Below are 26,730 nucleotides of genomic sequence, written 5' to 3'. Positions count from 1 at the left end.
TGGGGACTGTGCTGGTTTCCTTTGCCAGGGTCACACTCCTCTGTTTAACACGAAAATGGGTGTGTTTGCAGGTCACGATCAAGAGTTGACCCACTGCTGTACTCATCCCACCCAACGCCTGGTGGTGACTTCATCCAGGGACACCACCTTCCGCCTGTGGGACTTCAGAGATCCCTCCATCCACTCTGTGAACGTCTTCCAGGGCCACACTGAGTAAGTCACATGATCTCTTTTCTTGCATTCCTGACTTTTGACTTTCTACCTAAAATAAGGTGCACATGAATTGTGCCAAAAGGAGTAAAAATTCAATCGTGACACAAAAATTGAAAAAATAAATAAATTGTATATATATATATTCCTAATCAAATAATTCACAATATGAAAATATGTTTTCATGACATAAGAAATAAATAGCTATTGGCTGATAAGTATCAGTGCTGTTATTTTTAACTAAAACTATTACAAATAATTTGTGTTAATTGAAATTAAAGCTGATATAAATTATTTGATGAAAACAAGAAAATGAACAGAATATTAATACAACACAAGGCTTCTCGTTAAGTGTTTTCCCATCGAAACCCATATAAAGAAAACACATTGTGCTCATCTACTCGCCTGTATATAGTATGCATCATCAAAAAGGGTGTAAACTGAATTTAATATTTTAATATCACCGTTATAATACATTGATGCACTTTAAGGATGGGTTGCACTAATAAAGATTCTCTAGCCTGGCGTCGGTTCATCTCGAACAGCTCTTTATTTCTAGCTGTCTTTCTACAGTAAGTCGTGGAACACCACTCCATTTAAAATGAAACCCAGGTCAACAAATCTTTAATTAGCATTAAACTTTACTTAATTGTTTACATATTTTGTTTTTAACATGGAAATCCGAGAGGCTTGTGCTGCAGCTCTATGGCTGTTTTGCCCTCCAGGGCTCCGCGACAGTCACGTGACGGAAAACTATGAATAGAGCGCCGGGTGGTTGCTAGGGTTTTGCTTTGTGGATGCTGAAGTATTCAGAGTCTCATTCCAAACTATGTCTTCCTTTCTTCCCTGGAACACAAAAGAAATGAAGCCAAATTTGAGACATTAATATGTCATTTATGAAGGTTCATGGATTACATTTTAGGCAAATTAAATGTCATAAATGTCTCTGTTGTTTGTGTTCCTTCTCTCTGACCACTAGATGGCAGTGCATGTTCAGCATTTACAGGAACAGCTCAACATGTACTTATTTCTCTCCTAACCTTCATTTCATTCACATCTATTTCCTCAAAACCAAGTAAAAGCAAGCCCTTTGCTGTCTTGCTTTCTATCATTTATTTCCAGCGCTCTCATTTCTGCTTTCCCAGAGCAATCCCTTTGCTTTGTAATATGTGTCACCAGCTGCAGTGTGAGCTGCGTTTTGGTGGCGTGTAAAATCAGTTGCGTGGTGGTTATTGCTGGTTAAGGCAGGAATGAGGAGGCGCTGCAGTCTTTGATTACCGGGGATTACACGCCGCTCATTATGTTCAAGCCCAACATGTATAATTCCGTCAGATCCCAGCGTAATGCTCTCAAATAGACAATCAGCGTAATGAGATTAGCCGGCGTACTGCCGCACGCTTCCCACTGTCAGCCCCTCCGTGCAAAGTCAATTACTGTCCTTCACTCTCATCGAGACTGACGGGAGGCTCGCTGATATCGCCACTCGACGATTGTTCATTTTGCTCTCGCGCGTTTCTGGATCATCTGCAACCTCGCACAATTCATTCAGTTCATTAATTACTCAAAGGGGTCATGTTTAAGTGATAATGTACCAAAGGCCGAGCTATAGAGGGAACATAGGCATTAGAAAAAAAAATCGAACCGCTTTACCTGTGTGATGGTCTTCACAATATCGCTTTTATAAAATAGTTATTGTATAATAATAATAATAATAATAATAATAAAGAGGGATAATTTTATTCTAATACTCTTTTAAATATAATTTTAATTATATATAAAACTCCAGGGGTTGAGCTTTTATTAGAACTACTAATTTTTAAAAATATATATTTTTAATCTTTTTATTTTATTTTTTTATTAATGTTTGTTCATTTTTCAAATGTCTTTAGTTTTTTAGCATGATTGTTGTTGTCTTAAAATAAGAAAATCCATCAAAATATGAATTGATACATTTCAAAATCTGGAATGATCAAAACAAAGAAAAATAAACCATTGTGATACCAAATTTACACAAATTACAGCAAAATAAGCGAGTTATTTTTTAGGAAACGTTCAATTCTAGCTAGCCAACAAAAGTATGAGTATATTTAAAAAGTATATATATTCCAAAAAATGTATGAATCCATGCACCTTCACACCCAATGCACCATACAAAAGTTATAAGTAAGTGTGTTTGACAAAAGTGTTATAAAGACAAATTATTATTATTTTTGGATAAAAGCTGCTCATAAAAAGGCTTGAATGTTATTTTTGCAATCTGTGATAGTTTTCATGATTATTTTCACTATCTTTTTAAATTAAGTGTATTTGGACATGGTGAAGGAAAAAATGTGAGATGGGAGGAAATATTATTTGGCAATGTAAACGTAAAAAAAACAACTTTTTTTTCCCCAAAAATGTTCTTTGCAAGCTAACACAAAAGTTTTGAGAATGAATGCAAAGGTTGAAATCTATTCTATTTACACTGTAAACATTTTTCTTTTAAATGTATTTTTGTACATTAAATGGTATGCAATAATAGCATGGAGTTTAAATGATAAAATTATTAAATGGATGCCACCTTATTGGGAAAATAAAGTCCTAGCTACACCAACCCTTAACCCAACTTGATAATCACTTTATTATTAAACACTCGTTAGACACTCATTTCCACTTTTTGAATATTTTCTTTCTTTTTAGTGAAAATAAATCCTTTTACGATCTGATATGTTATGGGAAAAGGGAGTAAGTAGAGTGAGTTCAGCAAAAGGTGGATTTGCATACATTTTCTGCCCTTATCCCTATTCCTGACAATCCGTCTTTTGTAGTTTTGTCTGGCCCAATTAGACATCAGTGGGCGGAGTTAATGTAAAGACCCTCTGCCAACAAGGCAGGCTTTTTGCACTTGGCGTAAATAGACACTACGAGAGAAAAAACAACCAAAACTCATGTTGCATGTCAATCTTCAACATAAACTTTTCTTTTTAAAGGAAAAGTTTTTAATATACGTTACTGCTTTGGTAATGTAAGTGAAGAATACAGTGTAAATTAAATGAATGTGAGTGCTCCCTGACAATAAGACACTGAAAATCATGAGGGGAATCACATTTTTCTGTTGTCGCCTCATAGTTGAACTTGTTATACGTGAAGAGGTTTGTACATGTGACTCGGGGTATCGGGTTGATTCCAGTGCTGTCACGTTACACAGGAGTTGATGAGACGCAGCTAATTATGTTGGGCCGCTGAATTCACTCATCACTGAGCCCTGAGCAACACTCAACACAGACACGCGCTCGCACTCAAGTCCGCACTTTAACACCTGTGCATCAGTTTTTCTCATAGTTTTCCCTTATGTAATCAGACATTGGAGTGGAAAAATAAAGAAATGTGTGAAAAGTAGCTTTAGAGTTTTCAGCATATATGAGGACTCTCCACATGAAGATTGATTTATGTTGAAGTTGTGACAGAAATGTATTACTATTATACTGTAGAATAGACACCAATAGTGCATAACATTATGATCACTGACTGGTGACGTGAATAACACTGATTATCTCTTCATCACGGCTCCTGTTAGTGGATGGGATATATTAGGCAGAAAGTGAACATTTTGTCCTGAAAGTTGAGGTGTTAGAAGCAGGGAAAATGGGCTACGGTAAGGATTTGAGCGAGTTTGACAAGGGCCAAATTGTGATGGCTAGACGACTGGGTCAGAGCATCTCCAAAACGGCAGCTCTTGTGGGCTGTTCCCGGTCTGCAGTGGTCAGTATCTATCAAAAGTGCTCCAAGGAAGGAACAGTGGAGAACCGGCCACAGGGTCATGGGCGGCCAAGGCTCATTGATGCACGTGGGGAGTGAAGGCTGGCCCGTGCGGTCTGATCAAACAGATGAGCTACTGGAGCTCAGATTGCTCAAGAAGGTGGTCAGGGTGCCCATAATGACCCCTGTCCACTGTTTGTTGAGTATGGGGCTGCATAGCCACACACCAGTCATGCTGACCCCTGTTCATAAGAAATTATATTTCTTTTACATCACATGGATGACCGGGTGTGTGTGCGTTGCTTACCTGGGGAACACATGGCACCAGGATGCACTATGGGAAGAAGGCGAGCCTTTTTAGGCTTGCTTTGGGCAATGTTCTGCTGGGAAACCTTGGGTCCTGCCATCTATGTGGATGTTACTTTAACACAAACAACCTAACTAAGCATTGTTGCAGACCATGCTCAGCCTTTTAATGGAAACGGTATTCCCTGGTGGCTGTGGCTCTTTCAGCAGGATTCAGCGCTCTGCCACGAATCAGAAATGGTTCAGTGATGGTTTGAGGTGCACAACAATGAGTTTGAGGTGTTGACTTGGCCTCCAAATTCCCCAGATCTCAATCCAATTGAGCATCTGTGGGATGTCCTGAACAAACAAGTCTGGTCCATGGAGGCCCCACCTCACAACATACAGGACTTAAAGGATCTGCTGCTAACATCTTGGTGCCAGATACCACAGCACAAGTGGAGTCCATGCATCAAAGGATCAGGGCTGTTTTGGCAGCAAAGGGGGGACCAACAAAATATTAGGAAGGTGGTCATATAATGTTATGCCTGATCTGTGTACTTCTTAAAGTAATAATAATTAAAACGGTATATAAGGAATATCACAATTTTTCCACAATTTAAGCAGTACACATGACTTTGTTTGGCAAATATTGAAAGGAATCATTTCATAGGGCCCTAATAATCCCACAATAATGTCAGAATATCATAGAGACTTAGAGAGGATAGGCTCTATTGATTTTTGACCAATGGGCCAACCTAGCATCCACATGGCGACATGCTTGTAAACACCCTGAACACCCTACCAACTAAATAAAAATGCCATAAAAACACCCCAAACACCCTAGCACATTGGCTGTGAATTTTCTTTAGAATATGCAACACCTGACACGGAAACTTTGACTTCGAAATGTGCCGAAAGGCTTAATGAATGAGATGTTTGACAGGAAATAGCAGCGTGTATGTGTATTCCTGCATGCAGATGTGTGTGTGTGTGTGTGTGTGTGTGTGTGTGCGTGCGTGTGTGTGTGTGTATGGGCTGTAGAGAGAGACAGCTGTTGGTTGTAATGAGTGGCGTACAGTGCAGTGTGTGTGTGGGTTGATTGAGTCACGCATGAGAGACAGAGAGAGGGTGTTGTGCTGTCAGTGGGAGTGAATGCTCTGCTGCACTGGGACCGTAAGATGAATGAGCTCTGCAGCGCTCCTGGCAGGAGCTGAGGACCTCCTAAAGACCAGACACACACACTTACACACCTTCACACAGGCTGAGTTTATATTCATTCATGCTGATCATGTCTGTGGGTCCATGCATGGCACACATACATGAATCAAGCTAGACCTCTCTCTCTCTCTCTCGCTCGCTCGCTCTCGCTCGCACACACACGCACAAACACGCACACACACACACCCTTCCTGTCATTCAGACTGCCTATCTTGCTATCCTCATTTCCCTCCACTTCCTCCACTCATTCTTCAAGTGTTGACTCCACATGACACCACACACATACATCCACATAAAAACACATTTGCCAAGTTGCACGGTTTCTCCTGTTTACCCCATAATGGGTAGCCCCGCCCACAATGGAATCTCATTGGTCCAATGAGCTCAAAATCCAGCTCCTCATAGCTGTATAATAAACAGTGAATCTCTTTTACAATGCCTTTATAAACTTTTTGAGCTATCAAGGTTTTGGGTAAATCGGCTTACAATGATTGATGGAAATCACTCAAGTTTCATCAGAAAAACAATGGAAATGTAATGCAGTGGAATGGAAGAAGATTCTTCTGTGTGATTGGGCCCTAAGACTTTCGTTCATCTTTTGACACATGAAAATATTTTTATGTAAACATGCAGTAGACGGACATGTTTGACGATTGTACTTGCGTCTCGTTCATGACAGTGGACAGTTGTGGCATAATGGTTAGAGAGTCAGCCTGAAGGTTGCCAGTTCGACTCTCCGTTCTGTCAGGAAAAATGTAGCTGGGGAGTGAATTTACAGCGCTCTCTTACACCCTCAATACCCTTCACCCACGACTGAGTTGCCCTTGAGCAAGGCACCTAACCCCCAATTGCTCCCTGGACACCGCAGTGCATGGCTGCCCACTGCTCCAGGTGTGTGTGTGTGTGTTCACGGTGTGCAGTGTGTGTGTGTCTTCATTACTCACTGCTCCTAATGTCTGTCCACTAACTTGGATGGGTTAAATGCAGAGGACAAATTCTGAGTATGGCCTTCACGTCATGACACAGTATTCTAAAAATGCTTAATTAGTTTAACTTTTAAAAAAAGAGTCTCAAGATTATTATTTTTTTGCACTGTCCTGTGTTTTTCATCTTTAAATGCAAAAACGTATATTGTGTGTGAATGATGACAGAATTTGTATTTTTGAGTGGGTGGTCACACATTTTTTTCACCCATCAACGCAAATTTCACTGCATCATAGAGTTTAAAGGGGACCCATTAAAGGGTTAGTTCACCCAAAAATGATATTGGTCGTTCCACACCCCTAAGACCTCCGTTCATCTTCGGAACACAGTTTAAGATATTTTAGATTTAGTCCGACAGTGTATTCAAGTGTATGCACACTATACAGTCCATGCCCAGAAAGGAAATAAAAACATCAACAAATTAGTCCATATGTGACATCAGTGGGTTAATTAGACCCATTTGTTTTCAAACCTCAAATAAAGATTCAAACGGTCATGAGTCAGCGTATTGATTCATGATTCGGATCGCCAATGTCACGACATTAGGGGGGAGTCATTAATGACATACATCTAATTTTTGGGTGAACTAACCCTTTAAGACCCTTTTTACAAGATGTAATATAAGTATTAGGTGTCAACAGAATATGTCTGTGAAGTTTCAGCACAAAATACCCCACAGATCATTTATGATGTTGTAAATGCCCATTTTTGAGTGGGAGGAAAACATGCTTTTTTTCTTGCCATGTATCTGTAAATGCAAATGAGCTGCTGTTCCCCGCCCCCTATCCAGAAGAGGACGGAGCTTTTCCAGCTCCTGCCTCAGATGCTCTGCCAACAACTAAAACATTGGTTTGGTTTTGATGATCATTTCTATCATGCTCACGTGACATTGCAGTTCTTCATCATCATGAACGTTATTATCTGCATGCATTTTGAAGCCATATCAGTGTAAACTTCTGATATATGGTTTTCTGAGCACACACAGAAAGCTGGCTGTCATCCTGTGAGTATTAAGTTATCTTTCACGCTTCAACTTGTGCGTTTTTAACAATTTATGTCAGAAACGTATGGTTCACACAAACACATGTCTTTGAATGTAAAGAGCAAGTAAAGAAATAACGTGTATATTAGATCTGTGTATTTAAGTGTATTAATATGAATCAAACAACAAAAGAAACACAGCAAATCACTCACTGCTCCTGACTGAATAACTTTAGTAGCTTTAATAAGAATGCATTACATTACTTACTTCTGTACAGTTTCTAATAGTGAGTGAAGTTTATCTCAGTTGTGCAGTACAGCTGACATATGCCTGTCTCACTTCACTAACCCAGAGCATCAGGACACACCATGAGCGCAGCATTACGACATATGGACACTTAGATGAAACATTCAAGCCTTTGCCCAGTTTTTTTGCTGTTAGCAGCATGAGCATTGAAAACTTTAAAGAGCGGCATTTTAAGAGCTAACTAGTATATACTGCTGCTCCTAGTACATGAAGTAAGCCTGACAAGCCAGACCCACATCAAGATGTTAGGTCTGGAAACTCACCATAGACAGGGCTCAAACCGAGGGGCGGGATAAACGGTTGTCTTTCAAACTCCCTCTGCACGCGATAGGATAGCGCTACAACCAACCAGAGCAACGAAGGTGAAGCGGAGCTTGTTGATAGATTAAACATTCGGCGTATCCGGTCGGCAAAACTCCGAACACATCTTCCCTTTTTAAGAATGACTTCAGTGCCGTTCTTTGTTCTTTTCTCAGAGAAAAGCTTAACTCCAAGTCTTCCAGAGTCGCGGTCAAAGCTGATTCGAAAGACCGCCGCCGTTCGCCAGTTTCTGTGTTTACTAGACAACAGAAGCACACAAACGCAACTCGGCCGTCGTCATTATGGCCCGCCGACTCTATACACGATGTGATTGGCCCGTCCAGATTGTGAGGAATACAGCTCAGAAGGGTATTGAGAGTTCCTAGACGACACTTGCGGGCAGATTAAATTTGCTGCCGCTAGGGTGCGTCTAGATTTCTAGGCTAACATGAAGTGTGAACAGCGATGGAAAACTGAGTCTGATGGCCCTTGTGTCGTACCACTGAATTCATCTAGATGTGATCAAAGTCTATTCTATCTTGTTTAGAGACATGCGAATTGTCAGGTTATTGTTGGCTTAACCAAATCAAAACTCATATTCATGACATGGTGGACATCAGACTGATCTCATGAAATGGCGTATGTATGACACGCCAATTCGTATGCCATTTTGGCGGGCTGTCAAGATGCATAATCACTTTTTAGCGTGTTTATCAACGGCCTTTCATTCTATCCCCCTACACTTCCCCTACCCCTAAACCTACCCAACACAGACACATACACACACACACACACACACACACACACACACACACACACACACACACACACAGCCCCTAAACCTACCCATCACAAGAAACATTCAGAATTTTTACATTGTCAAAAAAACATAATTTAGTATGTTTGTAAATCCATTTACATTGTGGACACACACACAGACACACATAATGTTTTGTTTCAGTGTAGACATTCACGCGGAAAACTTTACAAAATAAACACTACCTTTTCTGGTTCTGCCAGTTGGGTCATTTTGTTGGGTTATTTTCAAATTGTTGTGTTACCCACTGCTGGGTTTAGTTTCACTGACAGTAGAGATTATGCACCTCCTCACAAACTGCTGGGCTAGTATAACCTAGCATGTGTTCTGTCCAATATTTACCCACCGTTGGGTTAACGATCGGGTTGTTTTTAACCCAGAAATGTATGTATTTGAGACCAAAACAGAATTTGAGACTTGATTTGGACTTAAGACTTTCTAAACCTGTGCATATTGCCGCTCAAAAGGGCGTCAGAAATGCCTAAAATGCCGTCCCCTAATCATCTAATGATTATGCAAATGCTAATGAGTGGCACAGTACAAATGCTACATGACACGAGAATCGCTGTACACAGTTGCACGTAGTGTTGCTGCCGTTCCTCTTTCATCTGCGGGGCATTTGCTGTCAGACACATTATCTGTCTGTCAGGATGCTTATGAGAGTATCGCCAGTGTGCTCGATTTCAGACAGACAGAGGAGACACACCTGCTGTCTTGGGGAATGTGTCAGAATGGGTTTCTCACTGAGGAAAAATCACAGCTGGTGTCTCCTTTGAGACAGATCACACAAATTCCACATGACAAGCCCACCTATTTGTGTTTCTCAGATGCACACTAGTGGTTAAAGATTCGGCTGGAGGCCAAAAGGCTGTAGGTTTGAATCTAGTGAGGGTTCATTAATGGACCTCATTTTTAAAGCTGTAGTAGCCTAAGTGAACTGCTAAATGACTTCTATTTGTTGAATCTTAAAGGAATAGTTCAGCTAGACTTCAGTCAGACTGTCTTTCCAAACCCATTAGATTTGTTTTACATTGAATGTAAAAAAGTTTAGTATATTGTCCAATGTGCATGCAACAAATGTAAATGGAGATGTGCAGTAACACCTAATTCCATTTTTAGATCAGAGTTATATTAAAGATGGGGGTCTAATGCTATTTCGTGCATTCTGACGGTTAAAGTTTGATTCTCATGCTAAACATGGCTCCAAAAAACACACAAAAACAGAGTTGGGCATATGACTGAGTATTTCTGTGGCAAATACACTCCTTCCAGATTCTAACAAGTTTTGGAAAGTTTTTTTACGGGTATGGCCCTATATGATGTCACAAAGGGTGGAATTCCTTATATGGGCACTTCTCCCGAAAGAGCGCGTGTGCACATCAAACAGAGCGAGAGCAAGAGTGTGTCCATCAACGAGCTTCTTTCGGATTATGGGAGCCGTCGGCCATGGTGTCGTTTTGTTTTTAGACCACAAAATCAACAATATCACTAAAGAAGTGTGTTTTTGGTTGTGAGGGAAACATAACCTTGTTCAGCTTTCCAAATAACCCAGCGTTAAGGGAGCAGTGGATGCAGTTTGTGTTTCTGGAGTTCTGCAAGTGTGTGTGTGTGTGTTCCCGAGTCAAAACCACAGGCAGTGAGTGAAACTGCCTCAAATGTGTGTGTTTTCTTGGAAATTGGCACACAAGTTCATATAATGTGAACAACACAAATGTATAGTGAATCAAAAGTTATCCAGGGAAAATGCCATTGTGTGTGTGTGGGTATGTGCGTGCGTGTGTTTGTTTAGCTCCGCCCACTGCACGCCTCCACAACCTTGGCTGTTTTTGGAAAGAATCGGTACAGCGTATCTGTCTTCTATAAATCTGATAAAACTACAGACTCTTAAAAATGAAGGATGCAGTTCTACTCTATAGGAACTCAAGATTAACATGAGGTTGGCAGAAACTCTGTGTGTTATGTACTCTTTAAATTGGGGGTGAAACTCAGTTTCAGTCAATCTCATGTCAATCTTGAGTACCTATAGAGTAGTATTGCATCCTTCATATCTCCGAAAAGTCTTTAGTTTTATTATATTTATAAAAGAAATATGGGCTGTACCGAGTCTTTCCGGAAAAAAACGAGCGCCCGAAGGCGTATCGTGTGGGCGGAGCTAAAGAATGACGAATGCGCAAAGCAGTGACGTCCTTAAGCGTGGAGAAACCCATGGCTATCAATCTCAGCTAATACAGATATGATCCAGAATCATTCAGAGGCTGAAATAAATTGAACATAAATTGAACAAATTGGAGTGCTGAAATTGAACAGAAACAGCAGCAGCAGGACGTCCGTCTCTGTGGTATCGACTGTATTTAGTGGCCTGTCAACATTTGTGTGTGTTTACTCTCAGTTTACTCTCGGTTTATGGACTATTGTATGCGACTAGACCTTAGCAGTAGCAAGCAAAACGGTTTTGCACTTCAGACTAGTGTAACGTTATACATAGAACAACAATGGAGTAACCGTTAGCGCATTTGAATGACGAAGCACGCGATCGTGTCGTTTACTGATGTTTACTCACGCGACGATAGCCGACAGCACAGACATTTGAAGCAGTTTTACTCACCGGCTGCTTCCAAAGCAGGACCGAACCTTTATCGCTGGGACCGCTCCGTCAAAAACACACTTCTTTGGTATGAATTGGTGAAGTCCTGACAGCAGTGAACGTTGGAGATCCACTTTGCGACGCGACTGAAGCGATGTTGTGAAGCTTCCCGTCATTTCTGCGTTCAAATCGGTTCAAATGCAGCGCTGCCTTCCCGGAAGGCATGAATGGGTTTTGAGAGAAATGGTGGAGGGCAAGATTTTTTGTAAATAAGGACTTTGTGTCATCACAAAGCAATTGTATGACTTCAGAAAACTTGACTTATTGAGGGGGTAAAGAAAAGACAGAAAATAATACTAGTTTATGTCCTGTCTTTACCAGCATCAGCATGAGCATGATCACATGCAACTACATTAGCCATTGTTTTAAAAAGCGTATTATGATCCGACACAGGATCTCTTATTAAACACACACACCGCTTTTCCTCTAATGAGTCCCGACCTTGCTTGTCAGTGGTCCCAGGGGAAACGGAACATTCCCAAAATATCATTTGAGTTGTAATAGGATTTTAATCAAGCCTTTAATCTATTATCGGCCCCACCACCGCCCCCACTCTTGCTTTCCGGTGGCGACCCGCGATGTCAGAAAGTGTTTCCACGCTTCACTTTGGATGTGAACTGTGCCGAAGCGAGCCGAGCAAAGCTGTTAAATACGGCCAAGCCCAACTCCAAATCTTTAATGCAGCGGAATTTAGCCCCTAATTAAACCTTAATATCATGTCAATTCAAATTAGCACGGCTAGAGGCGAGTGGAGCACCAACTCCGGCCCTTTTCTTTTCTTTTTTTCATTTTTCTCTCCCTTGCTCTCCTGAGAGAAGGGAATACAAAGAGGAGAGAAATGTCAGCAGGGAATGACGTGATAGATTAGAAATATTAAGGTCCATTAAATGGAAGTGTGTGTGCTGAGCGGAGCAGTTAAATGTGCGCTGTGACCCTGAGGGTTGCTGACATTCCTGCTGTTCACCCAGACTGTCTCAAATCTCACACACACTTTCTCTGCCTCATTTTGCCCCAGCTGCGCGTTCTCTCGTACCCTGTACAGGAGCAGAGGGTGGTCTTTCCAACCAGGGAAAAATGAGTTTAATTTCATAATCACAATAATATAATTTGTTGGGAAGATTAAATTCCAGCAGCAACTCAAGCCTCATTACAGAAGTCACTTGCTAGATAGGACCTTCGACTCTCACCATAAATTCTGGTCTACATGGGAGTTTATTCTAGCCAAGAGCGGCCCACTTAAAGAAGTAGTTGACTTCAGAATGAAAATGTCCTGATAATTTACTCACCCCCACGTCATCCAAGATGTTCTTGTCTTTCTTTCTTCAGTCGAAAATATATGAAGGTTTTTGAAGGAACCATTCCAGTTTTCATCTATATAGTGGACTTTAACAGGGCTCTACATGATCCCGAACGAGGAACAAGGGTCTTATCTAGCGAAACGATTGGACGTTATACAAGTATAAGTATACTTTTTAACTGGAAATTTAGTTTTGTGCTGCTCTGCAATGCACCACATTTTACATGATCACATTGGAAAGGTCACGCATGACGTAGGCGAAAGTGCCGATCACATGTTTACAAAGCAAACGTGCAAAGACTTAGTCAAACGCCCTTCACAAAAGAAGGTAAACCAACTATGTCCGACTATTTTAACGTTTTTCGCCCTTCTGCGGTACTTCCACCTACGTCACATGGAAGAGACTCATCTATTAAAGGGTTACTTCACCCAAAAATGAAATTGATGTCATTAATGACCCTAATGTCGTTCCACACCCGTAAGACCGTTCATCATCGGAACACAGTTTAAGATATTTTTTATTTATTTTAGTCCCAGAGCATAATGCAGTCAATGCACACTATACTGTCCATGTCCAGAAAGTTAATAAAAACATCATCAAAGTCCATATGTCCATATGTGACATCAGTGGGTTGATTAGAGTCTCTTGAACCATCGAAAATACATTTTGGTATCAAAAAAAAGAATCAAACGGTTAATGAATCAGTGAATCGATCAATGATTCGAGTCGCCAATGTCACGTGATTTCAGCAGTTTGGCAGTTTGACGCGAACCAAACTGCTGAAATCACGTGACATTGGCGACCCGAATCATTGATAGATTCACTGATTCAATAACCCTTTGATTCTTTTTGGAGGCACATAGAGGAGAAGACAATGCTGAATAAAATCTTAGTTTTTGATATTTTTGGACCAAAATGTATTTTCGATGCTTCAAGAAATTCTAATCAACCCACTGATTGTCACATATGGACTACTTTGATGATGTTTTTATTAGCTTTCTGGACATGGACAGTAAAGTGGGCTTTGACTGCATTATGCTCTGGGACTAAAATATTAAATATCTTAAACTGTGTTCCGATGATGAACACAGTCTTACGGGTGTGGAACGACATTAGGGCGAGTCATTAATGACATCAATTTCATTTTTGGGTGAACTAACCCTTTAAGCTGTCTCTGTCCGCTTGTATGGTGCGCATCAGGGTTCAGATGCCAGCGTTCACACTTATTCAAACGAACCGCACTAACAAAACATTTGCACCAGGGTTCATTTTAATCCAACCAAACATGCTGTAAACTCCACCTGTTTGGCCCAAGGAAGGAATCCAACAGCTGGTCGAAGGAATACTGCGTGTTCGTCTTTTCGGGCGCTTCTATAAAGGACACTGTAATTTATTAAAGTGTGAAGATCCAATTTTAAATCTGACTCCATGTTTTAATTTATCTGACTCTAATTGTATGTAGTTTCCTTGAGTTTGTTACATTTATAAATTATAGCTGATCGTATGATTAGTTGTGATTTAATTTAGATCTTTGATCTCTCTGAGTATCTCTACTTCTCACTATCTTCGTTCATCAAGGGACCCGATATCTCTTAGAGATATGTTTCGCGAATTACATTCTCAAACACAGACGAGCCGGTTCTGATATTAGTCAGAGGATTGCAGAGTGAATATTTTACCTTTAAGTGGTTGCGCCTGCTTACTCATCTTAAAGCATAATGGGAATAATAATCACAGGGACTACAACTTGCTAATACAGTGATAGTCAGAAATCAGATTATCGCTAATGTGGTGCTCCATGCTCCCTCCATTGCGTCCTGCTGTTTGATCTATCGCCGAGACAACGTTTGCGGAAATACCAGACTCCGTTTGATCGTACTAAAAGAAGCGGCCTTAGAATAATACAAGATTAATCAAAGTAAATGTTTATTTAGCCAGGCAAAATCATCAAAATATAGTCAAATTAAAAGACAATGATACACAACTGATCAGCATACAATGTTACTCAAGTATAAAATAGTACATAGTTTCAAAGAGTCATCATTTTACCTGGCTTCTAGAAACACACGGGAACAGTGTGGGAAGTTCTGGATACAGATGCTTCCCTGAGCGGTTTGCTCCTTTCCCTTAAATACTCCCCCAGATCAAAGAACAATAAACATTTAGCACCCAAATATTTATGCAGATCTTGGTTCTTTTCTCAGACCCAAATGGTCCCACCTATCCTGGGGCCTGACAGCAAATGTTTATCAAAAGATCTTTATGAGCATCTCCCACACCAGAGGAACAAACCCGGAATGTACCTGTTTTTCTAGAGCTGGAATGTCACCAGTTCCCCTGATGTGAGAATGAAACCTGTTTACCAATCACACCAAAAGTCTTTGTATTGACCATACAGAAACAGCTTGTGGCAGTATCTGTGATATTTGCATGTGACCCAGAGGGTGAGAGGGTCATATCTCGGCAGGGGTGAGGAAATAGGATTGGGCCAGATGCAGTCTTGTTTACTCTTGCATTCAGATAGTGAAGTTTTATTGTCTTTATTGCAGCTTTAATCCCTTTAGTTTGTTCTCAGGTGAAATCCATTCTTACAGTTCCGCCCTTGGTCCCTTGGAGCAGAGACAGAGCAGTCTCCGAGGGGCCACCAACAGGGATTTCTTTTTTTTTTTTTTTTACAGCTGCACTTTCCGTAGGGCTGGTATCTGTAATGGGCTGAGTGCAATGGCCATGTTGGTTGAAGTGCGCATTGCTCGAAGAAGACATCTGAAGTAGCAGCACTGACAGAGTGTGAATAAGAAGATGAACACACTGGCCATGGCACATCCACGGAACATCCAGTCCCACCATGTGAACGCATACTGTGCTGAACGCGTCGAAGAACTAGACAGGATCTCGGCAGTCTTTTTCGCCAGATTTGACTCCACTTGTGCTTGGTTTAGATGGTATTCAGTCTGCAGGATCATTTCTTGTACTAAGTCCATTGTGTTGACCAAATCTTGTGTGCTTTGTTCATAAAAAGTGTCCTCCCACCACGGGGAAACATCCGCGTCCATTGGTACCCTTCCAAGAATGTTGATCTGACCCATTGAAAAGTCCTCTTTCACTTCTAAACAGAAAGTGTGGTTAGCAGGGCAGGTCAGACCTCCGTAGGTGAAGGAATTCATCTCACTGACGATGCACCACTGTGTGTGAGACACTTGAACAGCATCAGAATGTCCATGCAATGACTGGACGTTAACAAGCTTAGAGTCATTGGCAGAAAAAGGCTGTAAAGTGTTGCAGGTGCAAATAACGTAACTTGATGTTTCATGACAACAACTGCGAGTGGTAAACAAGGTTTCAATGCCCCTCAAAGTCATATACCCCGTAAGATAGTCCCATTTTATGATCTGATCCTTCACTACAACGCCAATAGAGCGTATGGTAGTGGAATTTAAGTAAACTTGATCTGGGTGAATTAAAGGGAAAGTGGCAAAGAACCCAATACAGCCAGTACATTCATTTCCAGTATACATCATTAACGTTGATAATAATTCAGAGTATTTAATATTTTTCATTTTCTCTGATGCAAGCCATCTATGCAGATCTAAGATTTCAATAAGATCATTTAGAACATGTCTAGGTGTTTTATAGAGACGAAGATCTAAAATCTCTTGTCTCGCTGCAGTAAACAAATCCTGTGCATACAACCTACAGGCTAAGTCATGCTCGATGGTACGGGTCTGATTAAAAATTGTCTGGCTGGTCGTCAGAAGCGCCTGCGCCTCAGATCTGACCGCTTTAATAGCTTTTTTAACTCGTCCGATCGTTGCATTTCTAGCTCTTTTATATTGGCTATTACACGTTCGTTTTCTGCAATAGTTTTCAAATCATTTCGACGCAGCAGATAAACGATCGCGACCAGAATTTTCTTAAAAGGAGCCTTTTTTTCCAATTTACGGCCCTCAGTCTGGTACCAAGCTAGAATTTTCTCATTGTTCCACTCAAAATCTACACCTTTGTTGCGCAAGCTAAGGAGGAGATCTTTAATGTTCACTCCAAGCGTTTCCATTATCTCCTTATCTACACTCAAACTGCCGCTTCCCTGATAAGCCATGTTGTTTTCTAATAACCTTAAACACCACCGGATTTCTACGGTCTCCGGTCTATTGTGGGTATACCGACCCGTTCAACAAATGTGTCTATATTGGGTGCGTCTAGGCTTTCCCTCAACACTTTCTAAAAGGTAAACAAAAATGGACTTACCAGGACATTTGTAGACAGAAAAGTAGAACTTCAAACCTCATGCTCACTCGGGTGGATCTGAATTGTCGCGCCAAAAGACGTCACTCGCCTGAGACTGGGAGATCACGTAGGGCGGGGTCACCACTTTGTAAACTCCACCTGTTTGGCCCAAGGAAGGAATCCAACAGCTGGTCGAAGGAATACTGCGTGTTCGTCTTTTCGGGCGCTTCTATAAAGGACACTGTAATTTATTAAAGTGTGAAGATCCAATTTTAAATCTGACTCCATGTTTTAATTTATCTGACTCTAATTGTATGTAGTTTCCTTGAGTTTGTTACATTTATAAATTATAGCTGATCGTATGATTAGTTGTGATTTAATTTAGATCTTTGATCTCTCTGAGTATCTCTACTTCTCACTATCTTCGTTCATCAAGGGACCCGATATCTCTTAGAGATATGTTTCGCGAATTACATTCTCAAACACAGACGAGCCGGTTCTGATATTAGTCAGAGGATTGCAGAGTGAATATTTTACCTTTAAGTGGTTGCGCCTGCTTACTCATCTTAAAGCATAATGGGAATAATAATCACAGGGACTACAACTTGCTAATACAGTGATAGTCAGAAATCAGATTATCGCTAATGTGGTGCTCCATGCTCCCTCCATTGCGTCCTGCTGTTTGATCTATCGCCGAGACAACGTTTGCGGAAATACCAGACTCCGTTTGATCGTACTAAAAGAAGCGGCCTTAGAATAATACAAGATTAATCAAAGTAAATGTTTATTTAGCCAGGCAAAATCATCAAAATATAGTCAAATTAAAAGACAATGATACACAACTGATCAGCATACAATGTTACTCAAGTATAAAATAGTACATAGTTTCAAAGAGTCATCATTTTACCTGGCTTCTAGAAACACACGGGAACAGTGTGGGAAGTTCTGGATACAGATGCTTCCCTGAGCGGTTTGCTCCTTTCCCTTAAATACTCCCCCAGATCAAAGAACAATAAACATTTAGCACCCAAATATTTATGCAGATCTTGGTTCTTTTCTCAGACCCAAATGGTCCCACCTATCCTGGGGCCTGACAGCAAATGTTTATCAAAAGATCTTTATGAGCATCTCCCACACCAGAGGAACAAACCCGGAATGTACCTGTTTTTCTAGAGCTGGAATGTCACCAGTTCCCCTGATGTGAGAATGAAACCTGTTTACCAATCACACCAAAAGTCTTTGTATTGACCATACAGAAACAGCTTGTGGCAGTATCTGTGATATTTGCATGTGACCCAGAGGGTGAGAGGGTCATATCTCGGCAGGGGTGAGGAAATAGGATTGGGCCAGATGCAGTCTTGTTTACTCTTGCATTCAGATAGTGAAGTTTTATTGTCTTTATTGTCTTTATTGCAGCTTTAATCCCTTTAGTTTGTTCTCAGGTGAAATCCATTCTTACAATGCCAAGTGTGAACACACCTAAATTGCTTTGAATTGAACCAGTCAGATTGGAATCGGTGAGTTCCACCAAATCATGCCATTTTTTGTGCGCAAATACGGTCTCATTTCGAAGACTAAAGTAATCACTGCGTTGTAAAGAGATTGCAACAATTTCCACACAGGGAATGATCTTTTTTGTTTTGTTTTATTTTTTTCCCCTGAAATGGGACAGACATTCTTTATAACGTATAAAATAGACAAATGTGACCCCTGGAGGAATTAGCCTGCAGATTGATGCACAACTAATATGCATCAGGCAGTAGTGTTGTAGTACTCGAGATCGGTCTTGGTCTCGAGACCGGTCTCGAGACCACTTTTTAAAGGTCTTGGTCTCGTCTCGGTATCGACCGCATTTTTATTCGGTCTCGTCTCGGTCTCGGGCGAAGATGACTCGGGATTTTGTCTCAAGACCACAGCTGAAGGCATATAAAGAGCAGAGAACTCCACCCTGCGCTCACTCTCTCTGTCTTCAAAATAAGCAGATAAGCTCTCTCTGACACTTCACATATTAAGCTAAATCAAAAGTTCAGAAAACCGAATCCATGTTGAACGTTGCGCGTTCGGACAACTGTTTTGAAGTACCGCTCGGTGTGAATTGCGCTCAAAAAACGTTTGACCAGCTAAACAGCTGACATAAATCATACATTAAATAAACAGGAAACAATTTCTATCCAGTTATGAAGTGTTTTCTGTGTGACAAACCTTCTGCGATGTTCTGACAGCCGTGATTCACACACAACGGGTCTGCTAATGTCCGATTCACGACCAAATGACTCATTTGAACCGAATCATTTTATAGACGGTAATAAGAACTGATCTGTTCAACAATGAACTGAACGAATCAGATTAATCATTTACTCAGAACACCTCTCAGAAATGAGAACGCAAGTGTGCTTACCCAATTTAGCAAGAGTGGAGAGTAAGATTTATTAGTTTTAACTATCCACAGTATTTCAGCTTATGTTTGTTGAATGTGTAGTAAAATAAATAGTTTAAAATCATTTAGTTTAGACTGGAGTGAGGTGAAAACAGAACAAAGTTGTTTGTTAGCTAGCTGATCATTTTATTAAATTGTATATGGCAGAAAATGTGGCTATTTGTTGACTGTTAATGCTATTTCTAATATTGATATGATTATATACCAAAACAATTCAACCTGTTGGAACAAAAGAAACATCAAGATAAGAGATCATACATAATGCAAGTACAGGGTTTCTTTTCCTTGTTGTTGCACAATAAAGCTGCACAATAACATTTTCAATTTGTAAATGAAAAATATGTACATATAAAATAATTTGCTTAAGCAGCATACTTATGCATATCTGTATGATACATATTCCACCTCCTGTTATTCAAATTTATTTAAGACATAATGGACTGTGTCTGAGATTAATACCTCATCCAGATTAGCATTCTTAGGGAACTTTGAGTTTTAAAATGGGAGTAAGCGCTTTTCACAAAACAAAACACAAAACTCTGTTCGTGTCAGTTTGGTGTTTGTGTCCACCATAGACTGTAAACAATATGAACACGTCGTCTTCAGTGCCTTCCATTGACGAAAAGTTAAGTGTTATTTGCTTATAGAAGAAAAAGATTAATTCCCACAAAGCTGCAATGCCTTTTGATAATTTGATCAAAACTTCTCTCATGGTACACTTACACACCCACACATACGAGAGAAGTGCCAATCATATGCATATTCCACATTTTATCATAAGTGTGGGGACATGCATTGGTCTCGGTCTTGACTCGGTCTCGGCCTGTCTTGGTCTTGGTCTTGACTCGGTCTCGGCCCTTCAAAGTCTTGGTCTTGTCTTGGTCTCGGCCCTTCAAAGTCTTGGTCTTGTCTTGGTCTCGGTTTAGGTGGTCTTGACTACAACACTATCAGGCAGTGAACATGCCGATACTATATACAACCCGTTTAAAAGTGTTTAACAGTGCTACTGTAGAGAACTAGAACCAGGTTTGGAATCGAGCACTCATGAGAAATGACACCCATGATCAATCATAAAAAGGTTTGTTTACCAGAAAGCAAAGACTACAAAGAATATCAATGGGAGTGCAGACAGTGGAGCTCACATGATCTACTTCCTGATCCGTTGGGTTCTGCAAAGAATAGAAATGTGGAGATAACCAAATCACCTTGAGCACTCTAGTCACTCTTTACCGTAATTTCATCCCAGTAAAAGAGAGTCTATATTGCTTTGAAAGAATACTTGAGTGCTGAGCTAGTTACTTTTAGGGGACTTGCCATTTTGGTGATGTATTTAATCCAAAGTCCCTTACGCCACACTTCCAGACAATTCCTGCCGGAGTGTTCTGGAGTTAAGAGTCTTGCTCATAAATTCAATTGTTACACAGTGAGATTTTCAACTCCGTAATACATCCTCCCTCAACCCAGTTACAGTAGTTCCTTGGTGCTTCATGGTCAGGCTGTCCTTCACATTAGCAGCCAGGATCCTTGACCTTCTGCAACGTCTGGTTGCTACAGAACGATCTGTCTTTATTTCTCCGTATAGATATCTTACATATACTTCGTGAAAACCATGTTCGTTTGTTCAGGGTGATATTTTCAGACTTCAGGTGTTAAAGAGTGATTGGAGCACGTTTCCATTGACGAGCCATTTGTTTCTTTCAGCACTGTGACATCTGCCGTGTTCACCGTGGGGGACAATGTGGTGTCTGGAAGTGACGATCGCACCGTCAAGGTGTGGGATCTGAAGAACATGAGATCTCCGATTGCTACCATTCGCACAGACTCAGCCGTTAATAGGTAAGAGCAGCAGGTTGGCGAGGTGGAAGACGGCTTCCTGAGACTATTGTTTCTGAACGAGTAGAGGCAAAACAGTGCCTGTTTTAGAAAGTTGAAATAGTATGAAAAGATTTGGATATGTTTGCTTGAGATTAGCATGTCTGTTGATTGATATTTTCTCTGTGTAAACAGTAACTAGCACTATTAACATGAAATACCAAGAAATAGCATCTTTACACTAAGTGCAAAGCAGTGATAGATGCTGTTCTCGCAAAGTATTACTTATAAATTGTCTAACTGATGGGAGTGAAAATAGCCTTTTAGTGTTCTTTATACTTAGTTTATTGATTGATTCACTGTCCTAACCTGCAGGATAAGTGTCTCGGCGAACCAAAGAATCATCGCTCTGCCGCATGACAACAGGCAGGTCAGACTGTTTGACATGAATGGGGTCCGTCTAGCCCGTCTCCCACGGAGCAACAGACAGGTACGTTTCACACAGGGAGGTTTTATTACCTTTCTTTTTGCTCCATGTCTGTCAAGTTGCCTCACACTCTTTAAGCAGTTCCTTGGATTTTTCTTCTTAAAGGGATAGTTCACCCCAAATTTTTAATTTGAAGTTTATCTGCTCACCCCTAGGGAATCCAAGAATTATATTCTATACAGTATTTATATAAGTTTTGTACCTCAAATACATCAAAACATCATATTTTCATTTTGTGGTGAACTATCCCTTTAAGGACCATCTCTTCTAAAGTAAAAGCAGCTCGCTAGTTTTTTTTTTTTTTTTTTCATTTTTTGGCATCATATACATTATTCCAACATGCCTCCTTTTGCAAACCTAAAAAAGCAATTTCAATTAAAAGGTAATATAATATTTATATTTACAGATTCAGACATATACACTTCTGCTGAAAAGTAACTGTCAGTAAGGTCTTTTTAAAGTCAAATGTAAAAAAAAAAAAAAATCTTACCAAGGCTGCATTTATTTGAACAAAAATTCAGTAAAATGTCTTAATATTACAAAACATTTCTTTATTTTTCTTAATTTTATCAATGTTGAAAACTGTTTTGGCTGCTTAATATTAATTTGGTAGTGTATAATGTGGTTTATTTAAATTTTCAGATTCGGGTACATGTATTTCTTTTTACTATATATTAAAAAGATGTGCGATATTTACTTTTGTGTTAATTAATCAAATACAGTCTTGTTCAAAATAATAGCAGTACAATGTGACTAACTAGAATAATCAAGGTTTTTCGTATATTTTTTTATTGCTACGTGGCAAACAAGTTACCAGTAGGTTCAGTAGATTCTCAGAAAACAAATGAGACCCAACATTCATGATATGCACGCTCTTAAGGCTGTGCAATTGGACAATTAGTTGAATTAGTTGAAAGGGGTGTGTTCAAAAAAATAGCAGCGTGGCATTCAATCACTGAGGTCATCAATTTTGTAAAGAAACAGGTGTGAATCAGGTGGCCCCTATTTAAGGATGAAGCCAACACTTGTTGAACATGCATTTGAAAGCTGAGGAAAATGGGTCGTTCAAGACATTGTTCAGAAGAACAGCGTACTTTGATTAAAAAGTTGAGTAGAGAGGGGAAAACCTATAAAGAGGTGCAAAAAATGATAGGCTGTTCAGCTAAAATGATCTCCAATGCCTTAAAATGGAGAGCAAAACCAGAGAGACGTGGAAGAAAACGGAAGACAACCATCAAAATGGAGAAGAATAACCAGAATGGCAAAGGCTCAGCCAATGATCACCTCCAGGATGATCAAAGACAGTCTGGAGTTACCTGTAAGTACTGTGACAGTTAGAAGACGTCTGTGTGAAGCTAATCTATTTTCAAGAATCCCCCGCAAAGTTCCTCTGTTAAAAAAAAGGCATGTGCAGAAGAGGTTACAATTTGCCAAAGAACACATCAACTGGCCTAAAGAGAAATGGAGGAACATTTTGTGGACTGATGAGAGTAAAATTGTTCTTTTTGGGTCCAAGGGCCACAGGCAGTTTGTGAGACGACCCCCAAACTCTGAATTCAAGCCACAGTACACAGTGAAGACAGTGAAGCATGGAGGTGCAAGCATCATGATATGGGCATGTTTCTCCTACTATGGTGTTGGGCCTATTTATCGCATACCAGGGATCATGGATCAGTTTGCATGTGTTAAAATACTTGAAGAGGTCATGTTGCCCTATGCTGAAGAGGACATGCCCTTGAAACGGTTGTTTCAACAAGACAATGACCCAAAACACACTAGTAAACGGGCAAAGTCTTGGTTCCAAACCAACAAAATTAATGTTATGGAGTGGCCAGCCCAATCTCCAGACCTTAATCCCATTGAGAACTTGTGGGGTGATATCAAAAATGCTGTTTCTGAAGCAAAACCAAGAAATGTGATGGAATTGTGGAATGTTGTTAAAGAATCATGGAGTGGAATAACAGCTGAGAGGTGCCACAAGTTGGTTGACTCCATGCCACACAGATGTCAAGCAGTTTTAAAAAACTGTGGTCATACAACTAAATATTAGTTTAGTGATTCACAGGATTGCTAAATCCCAGAAAAAAAAAATGTTTGTACAAAATAGTTTTGAGTTTGTACAGTCAAAGGTAGACACTGCTATTTTTTTGAACACACCCCTTTCAACTAATTGCCCAATTGCACAGCCTTAAGAGCGTGCATATCATGAATGCTGGGTCTTGTTTGTTTTCTGACAATCTACTGAACCTACTGGTAACTTGTTTGCCACGTAGCAATAAAAAATATACTAAAAACCTTGATTATTCTGGTTAGTCACATTGTACTGCTATTATTTTGAACAAGACTGTATATATTTATTTTAAACAGGATAATTTAAACCAATTTATATGACTTGAATTGACTTGTGTAAATGTAATATCATTGTAATATCATTTCCTGTTTAAACCCCCTGTAATCATTTTGACGTGTATGTGCGTTCGTTCGTTCGTTCGTTCGTTCGTTCGTTCGTTTATTCATTCATTCATTCCATTTTTACTCAGCACTGTGTTGTTAGGAAAAATTATTCATATATTTTATATCTAGTACTTTAGTGGGAAGACTGCTTACTAGGTTTTGAAACAGTCCTGGTTGCATTGGCTCGTTTTGTACCTTTGAATGTGTCCTGACAACCATGTTGTCTTTACCATGCAGGGCCATCGGCGCATGGTGTGCTGCTCTGCCTGGAACGAGGAGAACCAAGCCTGTAATCTGTTCACCTGTGGCTTCGACCGCCAGGCCATCGGCTGGAACATCAACATCCCCGCCCTGCTGCAGGAGAAGTGACACGCTCACACCCGCAGCCCATATATGAAGAGTTTCACACAAGCTTAACGCGGCCAATCCACGCAATCGCCACTGAATCATCCAACACGTTCTTCAGTGCCACACCTTCAGTAGATTTTACTAAAGAACACATTCACGTCGTGTGTGATGCGATTCAGTGCTTTATCCCAGTTGGCGTCTACGGTCACTGTCTAGTGGTCATCATCTAGGAAGTGTGTTTCATGGTTATTCTGCATATCTATCCCTGCGCTGGTCATATAGTATGGTGAACTTCCTCCCAGTCTTGTTACCCTGTTTTTAAACTTTTGCATGATTCAAACTGCGACTCGTGACTCCTGAGCAACCAGGACATTCCTTCACGCTGTTACATTCAAGTAATGTTTCACTTTGGTGGTATTTTTGTTGTGCGACGTTCCGTTTGCTTGTTTGTACAGATGACTTTATTTTTTTCGACAGCGTTTTAGATTTTTTTTTTTATTTCGTTTTGAATCGATTTATGCTTTGCTTTTTATAGAGATGAAGAAACGTAGAGCACTGCCTTTGTGAACGAAAATCGGCAAACGGATCCGCACCTTCTTGATGTTCTGATTGGACCCGCCATTGAAGCGGCCAATCAGCTTCTGTCAGTGTTGCCGCAGTCCATTTGCATGATAAACCCACCTCTGTGTCAAGTATGTGAAGCAAAACGCTGTATAATTGCTGTGTAATCTCATTCACCCTATTGAAAACCATAAAGAAGCTGAGATGTAAGACTTTGTAAGTATTGTGACTGTTTATGAAGCCCTATGATTGATGTTCTCTTTCATTTCAAGGGCTTTCAAGTCATGTAGAAGTAAATATTTGAATCAATTCTGTGGTTGTTTTTGCAGCAGAGTTTTGGCTATTGTAATATTCGTTGATAATTATCAGGCCAATGCCTTGTTCAGTGGGATCTACTGATTCTTCACAGGCTTTCTGTGCTTTGGACTCCTTGTGATGTGTGAACCACTGTGCTTAGCCGTATCTACAGAAACCTCGCTCAAATGACTTCGACATTGATAAAAAAATCCTTAATGGAAACTCTACCATCAGTTTGTTACAGTCGGCATCGTTACTGCATTACTGGGCTTTCACCAGAACTACACTGGACTTAATGCTGGTGGAAAGTGTCAGTTGTTCATTCTTTTTCAGGTAGACAGTCTGTTAAATCTGTATATTTGTGTGATGTCCATGTTTAATGGGCTGTATTTGACTTTAAGAGTTACGCAAAACGCATAGAAAACGCTCAGCTTTCATCCAGCTGTCAAACAACACGAGCTGTCATCATGTGTGCATATGACCCATGGGAACGTCCTTTAAAAACCAGCCTGATCTTCAACATTTTAGTGGTCTCTAACTTGGTATAATGTTCTGTGGGGTATTCTGTATTGAGCCTTTTTTTGAGAGAGTGAGAGAGAGAGATACTTTGCTGTATTTGAAAAACGTATTGCATCATATAATGACAATGTAGAGATATAGAATCATTTAAATCACTCACTTCTACGCTACACAATAAAGTGAAAATATCTTTCATTGATCACATTGTTTTGATTAAACGTGTAAAAAAAAAACACCTGACTTTTAAATGTTCTTTCAGTACATAAATAAAAAGTAGAAATAACACTATATTGTCAAATATAGTCCAAATCATTGAATTCAGGTTTTTCCCATCACTTCCATCGCTACAGGTGAATAAATGCAGACGCTTTCTTTTGTGAAAGAATGGGTCGCTCAGAGGAGCTCAGTGAACTCAAGCGTGTTATCGTGATATTCCATGCTAAGGGTCACAGTGCACAGAAGTTGCCAACTTTCTGCAGAGTCAATAGATACAGACCTGCAAACTTCGCGTGGCCTTCAGATTAGCTCAAGAACAGTGTGTAGAGAGCTTCATGGAATGGGTTTCCATTGCCGAGCAGCTCATCCAAGCCTTACATCACCAAGTGCAATGCAAAGCGTGAGATGCAGTGAAGTAAAGCACGCCGCCAGTGGACTCTAGAGCAGTGGAGACGTGTGTTTTCTGAGTGACCAATCACACTTCTCTGTCTGGGAATCCCATGGATAAGTCTGGGTTTGGCGGTTGCCAGGAGAACAGTACTTGCCTGACTGCATTGTGCCAAGTGTAAAGTTTGGTGGAGGGGGGGGTT

General features: G+C 40.3%; 2 protein-coding genes across 4 annotated transcripts in view; one reads left to right on the top strand and one right to left on the bottom strand.

Moving 5' to 3' along the window:
• Nucleotides 1-26,123, top strand: part of wdr37 (WD repeat domain 37) — a 54,045-nt gene extending 27,922 nt beyond the window's left edge. For all 3 annotated transcript variants that reach the window (XM_067434771.1, XM_067434770.1, XM_067434772.1), the window contains 4 exons: nucleotides 72-213; nucleotides 21,148-21,282; nucleotides 21,634-21,748; nucleotides 24,437-26,123. In XM_067434771.1, coding sequence (XP_067290872.1) covers nucleotides 72-213; nucleotides 21,148-21,282; nucleotides 21,634-21,748; nucleotides 24,437-24,568 — 524 coding nt within the window. In that variant the 3' untranslated portion in view covers nucleotides 24,569-26,123. The remainder of the gene's footprint in view (nucleotides 1-71; nucleotides 214-21,147; nucleotides 21,283-21,633; nucleotides 21,749-24,436) is intronic.
• On the bottom strand, nucleotides 15,458-16,881 carry LOC137064267 (uncharacterized). The gene is made up of 2 exons (XM_067435640.1): nucleotides 16,742-16,881; nucleotides 15,458-16,619 (listed from the first exon to the last, which is right to left on the bottom strand). Exons 1-2 carry the CDS (start codon nucleotides 16,879-16,881, stop codon nucleotides 15,458-15,460), a joined length of 1,302 nt encoding a protein of 433 aa, XP_067291741.1.
• Nucleotides 26,124-26,730: the final 607 nt, after the last annotated feature.

Source organism: Pseudorasbora parva, chromosome 24, assembly GCF_024679245.1.
Source record: "Pseudorasbora parva isolate DD20220531a chromosome 24, ASM2467924v1, whole genome shotgun sequence".
Classification (NCBI taxonomy): Eukaryota; Metazoa; Chordata; class Actinopteri; order Cypriniformes; family Gobionidae; genus Pseudorasbora; species Pseudorasbora parva.
The sequence above is the reverse complement of the archived record's forward strand: the minus strand, read 5'-3'. Positions and strand labels throughout refer to the sequence as shown.